The sequence below is a fragment of the Atta colombica genome, unplaced genomic scaffold, assembly GCF_001594045.1.
Source record: "Atta colombica isolate Treedump-2 unplaced genomic scaffold, Acol1.0 scaffold187, whole genome shotgun sequence".
NCBI lineage: Eukaryota > Metazoa > Arthropoda > Insecta > Hymenoptera > Formicidae > Atta > Atta colombica.
The window spans coordinates 1,505,092-1,514,607 of NW_017259279.1; the positions used below are offsets into that span (position 1 = coordinate 1,505,092).

The 9,516-nt window shown below is 27.6% G+C and overlaps 2 protein-coding genes across 4 annotated transcripts in view; both read left to right on the forward strand.

Annotated features, from left to right (window-relative positions):
- The window catches only part of LOC108686541 (3-oxoacyl-[acyl-carrier-protein] reductase FabG-like), an 8,290-nt gene extending 548 nt beyond the window's left edge, over positions 1-7,742 (forward strand). The window contains exons 1-4 of one of the 3 annotated variants that reach the window (XM_018191902.1): positions 369-508; positions 2,837-3,153; positions 3,267-3,468; positions 3,583-3,878. In XM_018191902.1, coding sequence (XP_018047391.1) covers positions 2,837-3,153; positions 3,267-3,468; positions 3,583-3,822 — 759 coding nt within the window. In that variant the 5' untranslated portion in view covers positions 369-508 and the 3' untranslated portion in view covers positions 3,823-3,878. Of the gene's footprint in view, positions 1-368; positions 509-2,836; positions 3,154-3,266; positions 3,469-3,582; positions 3,879-7,308 lie in introns of those variants that run through there. The other 2 variants (XM_018191900.1, XM_018191901.1) reach the window with 2 other exon arrangements.
- Positions 6,188-9,516, forward strand: part of LOC108686550 (3-oxoacyl-[acyl-carrier-protein] reductase FabG-like) — a 7,328-nt gene continuing 3,999 nt past the window's right edge. The window contains 4 exon segments of the mRNA XM_018191912.1: positions 6,188-6,287; positions 6,591-6,907; positions 7,023-7,212; positions 7,214-7,228. Of these exon segments, the coding sequence (XP_018047401.1) occupies positions 6,591-6,907; positions 7,023-7,212; positions 7,214-7,228 (522 nt within the window). The 5' untranslated portion in view covers positions 6,188-6,287.

Sequence of the window (9,516 nt, forward strand, 5' to 3'; positions counted from 1 at the left end):
ATATTTATATGTATATATTATATTTATGTATATATTATATGTACATAATTTTACAAATACAATAATATTTATACATACATATACCTATTATATTTACATGTATGCATATATATATATATGTATATTCTTATATAAAAAATTTTTTATCGGGAAGTGCTTTGATGTTAACAAGATGTTTTCTTCTGCTTGGGCTGTAATTATTAATTATATGCGCATTAATGATAGACAATTCAAAATGTATCTTACAACGGAAACGTTTTGTTTCCTGTTTTTATCTGTTATAATATTTAATCATGACTAAATGATGTCTTACTGTTTTTAAATAAAGGAGTGGGACATGTCTTATAATATGTAAAGTGCCAATTTAAGTTATGCATTTTTTTGGTATAACGTGTTTGCTGACGATGCACTGATACGGATCGCATCTACGATCTTACAAACGCAATATTGTATCTTTTTTCGCTCGAAATTATAAATTTTGTGAATCGTTTAATATCGTTGTACTACGGTAAGTATTTATTACATTTGCTAAACATAGTTTACTATTGTTATATAATTAAATCGGTATTTGCTAATACAAATATAATATTATTAGCTATAATCGCTGCGAGTTCTGTACGATGCGCATGATGAACTATTTTATTCTTTTTTGACATTCGATGAGCTACAAGATGAGCAATAAATAATATGTGCGCATCATGCGTTTTACGCAGTCAATAACATTAAATTTATAATATTACTATCTTAGAACACATGATGTAATCAGTAAGCAAGAAAATTAAATAAACATTTGAAATATTGATTTTATGTGAAATATTCAGCAACGTTTTTATATAATATTTTAAATAAATTATAATATTTAAATAATATTTCTGATCTAAAGATGCAACGGATATCCGGTAATATCCAGCCTCTATATATTTGATCGATTTTTTATAATCCACGTAGTCATCAGGGTATCTATCATGTCTTTTTCTCTAAAGCGGAAATGTGAAAAGTGATTTTTATGTATTTTGATATATATAAGTATGTATATATACACCTATCATACAAAAAAATTTCACTTTTCACGTTTCCGTCCTAAGGAAAAATTACAAAATCGATATTATGGAATTATTCGGAATAAATTGGAATTATTGGAATTCACTCCAACTTGTTTCATGATAGATATCTCTTTACCGAGTCGTTCAAATATCTGGCCGGATTATGAAAAAGTCGTTTTCCATAATTTGGATAGAAATAATTATAATACATATTTAAAATTTAAATTTTTTAAATATATTATATGTACATTTTATATGTACATATGTATATTTTATGTATACATATGTATATTTTATATGTACATTTGACCAATATATAAAAAACTACATATTTTTTTATTAATGTTTAAATATTAATTAACATATATAATGTATGATAATATAATTTAAACAATTAGATTTTACTTTTACAATCTCTTTATTGAGGTTGAAATAATTTCCGGATAAAATTCGATTATACAGTTTATCCAATTTTGCTGGATAAAATCCAGTCAATAACTGTAATATACTGATGTAAAATGTCAGTTTTCTTTTCTGCAACGCAGCCAATAACTACTACTATATTATTAAATCCGATTAATGGTGATTACAAATGTGCAAGGTAATCTTAGTCTACAGATTTCACAATATCTTATTGCAACATACATGTATAGAAATTTGCTGTTTTAACTCCGTTAAAAAAATAAAGATAACGATAAGAAACAATCATTTCAAAGCAATCTTATTTCATCATCATATCAATTTTGTTTTCGATCGTAATTTTTAGCGTTTTTAAAATTTATTTATAGTAACTTATCAGTTTATATTCCGAAAAAACATCGTTTTCTATTGATTTCTTTTATTTTCTATTGAAAGTCGATTCAATCATTAAAATATGATATAATTTTTACAGTAATTTGTTCTTTTTGATTTGATGAAATCGGAGAAGAAATAAATAAAAATCTAATTTATTCCTAACAAAAAAAGCTCAAATTTTTCTATCGTATAATACATATCATATAATTAAAAGAGAAATTGCTTTCCAAGCAAAACAGATTACGATAACGATTAAATAAATCGCAATTTATTACATAGTAACTAGAGTAATATTGACAATCACAGCTATTTTGATATCAACATGACTTTTTGAATTGTTTGAATTATAATTATTATTAATTATTATGTGCAAGGACAGATGATTTAAAATATGTTACAGCAGGAAGTGTTTCACAATTAAATGAACGTGTTATTGCTGCGGAATAAAAAAATAGAAGAAGTAAATATATAAACCGGTGTCAATTATATTATTGTATAATATTTGCTTACATATATTATACTGCTGCATTACGGACTTCGCTATCACAAACATGATATTGCATTTTATATCGCTCGAGATTATAAGTTTCGTCATTTTGTGGATATTGTTCGATATCCTTGTATTACCGCTGCAATTGTATCGCAATAAGTATTTATACATTTGTTAAACACAAACCGTATTGTTTTACGTAATTCGAAACAATAATCCACAAATTAATTTTAATTTTACATCTCTTTTTGTCTTCTTCTCAAAAAATTTAATCTTTTTAAAAAAAATTATATATATTTTTGCTAATTTATATTTGCAAATGCAAATATAATTCTATTAGTTACATAATAATTATATTAGATTCTCGTAATATCACTGTCTTAGATTATATAACATAATATAGCAATTTAATGTGATCGGATTTAATTTTTACTTATAACTTAATGAGCAGTGTACTACACAGCGGGGTACTACATATATCCAGTATGAAAAATCTTATCTATTTTAGATGTCTTTTATGGGAAAAGTTGTTCTGATAACAGGAGCCAGTTCAGGAATTGGAGCTGAAACAGCTATTCATTTTGCTCAGCTTAGTGCATTGCTATCGATAACAGGGCGTAATAAGCACAATTTAGACAAGGTAGCCGAACAATGTGGACAGCCTAAACCGTTTATTATAACGGGAGATTTAGCCAATGAGAATGATGTGAAAAATATTATCGACTCGACGATCAAGCATTATGGCAAATTAGATGTTTTAGTTAATAACGCTGCAATTGTAAAATTCGGTAGTATAGAAACTCCAAGCTTAGAACAATACGACAAGTATGTAAAGTTGATAGTATATATAAATTGTATGTATGAATATTGATAAATTCTGTTTTATTATGAAAACGTAATATAACAAAAACGTGTTTTTTATGTAAATGTGTTTACAGTATTTTCAATGTAAATGTTCGATCAGTATTTCAATTGACTACACTAGCAGTGCCATATTTAATCAAAACGAAAGGCAACATTGTAAATGTTTCAAGCGTGGCTGGATTACGACCATTGAAAAATAATCTGCCATATTGCATGAGTAAGGCAGCTCTGGATCAATTTACGCGTTGCGTTGCTTTAGAATTGGCATCACGACAGGTGCGTGTAAGGATAATGGCAGTTTTATTTTTTCAACAATAGTTGAAATTATAAATATAATTTTGAAAATACGACATAGATGCATCATATTATTATTTTTAAAATACAATATAGGTGCGTGTGAATTCCGTAAATCCTGGCGCTGTACCAACAAATATCCTTCGGAACACTGGGCTGACCCAAGAACAGATTAAAATCGTTTTCGAGCAGTTGAAAGGGGGGCATGCTTTAGGAAGAAACGGTGACACTTTGGAAATCGCAAAAACCATTGCATTTCTAGCAAGTGACGATGCTAGTTTTATAACAGGGATAACAATGCCTGTAGATGGAGGTTGGCATGTTATGTCTGCTTAAATCTAGATGTTGCGAGGCCATAAAATGTACGCTCCAACGTAAAGAAAAATTTGGAGAAGCGCAAAATTGAAATAGATACAGATAATTTTTAGAGTGTCCATGAATAATAAAACAGATGTTTTCTGGAAATATTTTCAAAAGCTAAACTCAGAAAATGTAATTTTACATTGTAATAATTTACTTAATATATAATTATTATAAAAGAAAGTATGAAATATATTTTTATTAATATACCCACGATATCAAGATGAATATAAAAATAAAAGATAAAATTATTAAAATTAGTGAAATTTTCTTTTATTTTCTTGTTATTCATTCGTTGTAATGAGCTCGTCATTTTAAAAAATGAACGGATTTATATTAAGAAATTTAGCAAATCTCTAATTGATGCGTGAAAGCAAATTCCAGTTAGAACGTCTAAGACAGTGTAAAGCCTCTATTGTCTTCTAGAAATATTCTTATATCATTTATCTAAATTTCTAATCAATACGTGGTATATACATATTTTTTTATGTATTGGGTTGTCCGGAAAGTTCGTGCCGATGTTGAAGGAAAATTGAAACGCAGAAAATTTAAATTTTAGTATACATTTATTAAATTATATAGGTTAGTCGGCATGAACTTTCCGGACAACCCAATATATACATATATAAAGTACATCATAAATACGGGATGAGGAAAAAATAGCAGGATGCAGACATATCTCGAAAAATATAAGTTTTATACAAAAATATTTCAGATAAAAATTGTAGGGTTTAACAAGATCTGTCTACCGGTCTTTTCGATTTAACCTTGAGTAACATCACCAAGATCGAATTACATTTATTTTTTTTAATAGAAATCTCCATATTCTTCTAGTTTATTTTGAGAGCTCTTCAAACATTAAATCAACATATTTTTTTATTACGTATTTTTCGAATTATGAAGTTTTAAAGTTATGCTTCCACTGGCGTTAGTTAGCATATTCAAGGTGTCCAACGGTTTAAAACTTTTGAATGTTGTTCAGAATCATGGTTTGGATATTCTCATTTGTCGAAATTATTTTTTTCTTTTTTTATTTTACGAAAAATGAATTTTTAGTGCAAAACAGACAATGGAATATAAATATCAATCATCGAGCAGTGCACGGGATATCTCAAAATTTATAACTCAAAATACTATAACAAGAAATTTTTAGAAAAATACAGTTTCCAAAAAAAGTTATTTGTATGTTTTTATTTCAAGCATTAGTTTTAGATACAAGCGATATTTAAATATGACTAATTACAAACTATGTTTATAAATAATCACTTGTAATTGTGCTGGATTATAATGTATTCGCGAAATTTAAAGTTGCAAAAATGATTTCAGTAGCCAATCAGAAGCATTAATAGTTGATATTCTGATTGTCTACCACATAGATCTCGCATTAGTGAGCACGCTGAAGTGCTCAGAAGTGCGCAGAAGTAGCCCTTTTTAATTAATACTATTACATACTATTATATACTGCGCGACTCATGGACAGATAGTCATTTAAATGTAGTCTATAATTGCAATGGCTATATTTAAACTCTTATTATTTAAAAATACTACTACTTAAAATAAAATTTTACAAATAATTTTTTATTTAATTTTTTTAGAAATATTTCGATTGCTATTATATAACTATATTCTTAAAAATATCGAAAAAAAGCGGTGAAAAAAAGTGTTATTTATTTTCAAGATTTTACCGTTTTTTAACGTAATTTATCATATAATTACATTCCGAAACAAATATCATTTCTTATTATTTCCTTTTATTGATTTTATTGAAATAAGATTCAATCATTAGAATATTATTTTTATAGTAATTTGTTGTTCTTTTTGGTTTGATGAAATATATTGAGAAGTAATAAATCAAAGTCAAATTAATTCATTCTCAATAATGGAAGCTCAAAGTGTTCCATCGTATAATTCCATATATATATACCGTATAATTACAAAAGAGTATAATTACAAGAGAGAAAAGTTTTTAAGTAGAACAGATTATGCGATAACATCGAAATGACATTAAATGTATTCTAACTGATCGAAAAGTAATTTAATCTTGACAATCATTGGAGCTATTTTATATTAATATGACTTTTTTAACTGCTTAAATAATAATTATTATTAACTATTATATGCAAGAACAGATGATTTAAAATAAGAAATGTTTCATGATTTCTTATTTTGACAAAGTCACGATTAAATGATACGTGTTATCGTTCCGTGTTATCATTCTATAATAGAAGAGTGGAACAGATAAATGTATAAACTGGCGTATCAATATCACATTACCGTAGCGTTTGCTTATACATATATATATATATATATATATATAGATATATATACTGTTGCAGTACGAATTTTGCTTTCATAAATATAATATCGCGTTTCGTATCGCTTGGTAAGATTATAAGTTTTGCCGTTTTGTGATCATCATTCAATATTGTTGTACTGTCATAGTAAGTAATTATACATTTGTAAACACCACTATTGTTTTACATAATTCGAAAAGATAATCGATGTCTTAATTCTACTTTTTTTTTCATTTCTTCTTACAAAATCTAATGCCTTTAAAAGAAACTATTTAATTATAAATGCAAGTTCCATTAACTACATAATAATTATATTAGATTCGTATTATTGTCTTAGATTATGTGACGTAATGTAACAATTTAATGTGATCGGATTTAATTTATTTATGGCTGCTTGAGAAATGGAGCGCTAATGGATACATCTAGTCTTAAAAATCTTATCTATTTTAGATGTCTTTTGCGGGAAAAGTTGTTCTGATAACAGGAGCCAGTTCAGGAATTGGAGCTGAAACAGCTATTCACTTTGCTCAGCTTGGTGCATTGCTATCGATAACAGGGCGTAATAAGCACAATTTAGACAAAGTAGCCGAACAATGTGGACAACCTAAACCGTTTATTATAACGGGAGATCTAGCCAATGAGAATGATGTGAAAAATATTATCGACTCGACGATCAAACATTATGGCAAAATAGATATTTTAGTTAATAATGCTGCGATTGCAGAATTCGGCGATATAGAAACTACAAGTTTAAAACAATACGACAAGTATGTAATGATAAGTTGATAGTATGTATAAACATGTATGAATATTGATAAATTCTGTTTTATTTGAAAACGTACTGATAACAAAAACATGTTTTTTATGTAAATGTGTTTACAGTATTTTCAATGTAAATGTTCGATCAGTATTTCAATTGACTACACTAGCAGTGCCACATTTAATCAAAACGAAAGGTAACATTGTAAATGTTTCAAGCGTGGCTGGATTACGAGTACTGAAGAATAGTCTGCCATATTCCATGAGTAAGGCGGCTCTGGATCAATTTACGCGTTGCGTTGCTTTAGAATTGGCATCACGACAGGTGCGTGTAAGAATAATGACTATTTTCTTTTTTCAACAATAAATATTATTTTGAACATCATATTATTTTTAAAATACGATATAGGTGCGTGTGAATTCCGTAAATCCTGGCGCTGTACAAACAAATATCCTTCGCAACAGTGGACTGAGCCAAGAACAAATTAAAATCCGTTATGAGCAGATCAAAGGGATGCATGCTTTAGGGAGAAACGGCGATTCTTTGGAAATCGCAAAAACCATTGCATTTTTAGCAAGTGACGATGCTAGTTTTATGACAGGGGTGACATTGCTTGTAGATGGAGGTTTGCATATTATGCCTCCCGAGAATGTTGCGACGCATTAAAATGATACGCTATAACATAATGCGCAATATTTGGAAAATCGCAAAATTTAAATAGACACCAATAATTTTTAGAGCGTCCATACATACTAAACATACGTTTTCTCGAAATATTGTCAATAACTGAGATGAGAGAAAATGTAATTTAAATTGTAATAATTACAAAATATATCACTACACAACAAAAAATGAAATATGTTTCATTAATTTACATGGTATAAATTAAAGATGAATACAAAAATAAAATAAAAAATTATTAAAATTAGTAATTTTTCTTTTTATTTTCTTTTTATTCATTTGTTGCGATTGGTTCGTCAAGTGTGAAAAATTAGCGGATTTGTGTTTCAGAAACTTCGTAATTTTCTAACTGAGGCGTGAAAGCAAATTCCAATGTAGGGCGTCTAAGATAATGTGAAGCTTCTCATGTCTTCTAAAAATCTTTTTATATCACTTATTTAAATTTCTAATCAATACGTGGTACATATTTTTTTATGTATATACATATGTAAAGTATGTCATATATATCTATACATATGAGGTGAGGAAAAAATAGCAGGATCCCAACATATCTCGAAAAATATGAGTTTTATATAAAAAATATAAGTTTTATACAAAAAATGTTTCAAATAAAAGTTGTAGGATTTAAAATGATCTGTCTACCGCGGTCTTATTAGTTTAATCTTGGATAGCGTCTTCAAGATCGAGTTACATTTATTTTTTTTTTTTAATGAAAATCTCCATATTCTTATAGCTTATTTTGAGAGCTCTTCAAAACACTAAATCAACATATTTTTCATTAAGTATTTTTCGAGTCGAGAGTGAAGTTACGCTTTAAAGTTACGCTACCACTGGCGTTAGCATTATTCAAGTTTGACCGACAGTTAAAAACTTTTGAATATTGTTCAGAATCATGATTCGGATTAATATTTGTCAAAATCATTTCTCTTATTTTTTTTTTATTTTACATAAAAGTCAATTTTTAGTGCAAAACAGACAACGGACTATAAATATCATCGTGAAGCGGTGCACGGGATGTTCCAAAGTTCGTAACTTAAAATACTATATTAGAGATATATATAATACTACTAAAGAAATTTTTAGAAAAATTAAGTTTCCAAAAAAAAGTTATTTGTATATTTTTGTTTCAAGCATTAGTTTTAGAGATGCAAGAGTTTAAATGCGACACTTAACTACGATTAAATAATCACTTATGAATGATTATGCTGGATTACAATGTTTTTGCGAAATCGTTTTTAGGTCGCAAGAGTAATAGCCAATCAAAAGCATCAGTTGATATTCTGTCTACATAGATCTCGCATTAGTGAGCGCGCTGAAATAACTCTTTTTTAATTAATACTATTACGCGCGACTCATGAACAGATAGCCATCTAAACGTCTATAATTGCAATATGGCTATATTTAAATTCTTATTATTTAAAAATTACTACTTAAAATAAAAATTTACAAATAATTTTTTACTTAATTTTTTTAGAACTTTCTCAACACTATTTTGCGAAATTTGAGACAATCTATATATTAGCATTTTATAAGATATTACTTATTAAGACAATTTCAAAATAAGAACCGATTATGAATATCAGCCTATATGTTATGTCGCGTAACAACCAATAATTAGTAACAACCAATGTTTCCGAATAGACAGATAGACTAAACATAGCATGTTGCATCAATTGCGCTCTATTATTGATAAAATCAGTAGCATATTGTCGCAATTCTTACAGCATCGAGTATACTAGAAATTCATTCATGTTATGAGAACGCATCTTTGAGTAATTATATAATTATTTTCAATGTTCAAATTTCATTACTATGCAGAAAACATACTAAAATTTGTTTATTTCTGTTATTAAAGATGATGTGTAAATGTACTCTTATTCTACAAATATCTCACGATATTCTATTATTTATTTTATTTATTAGAATTTATATATA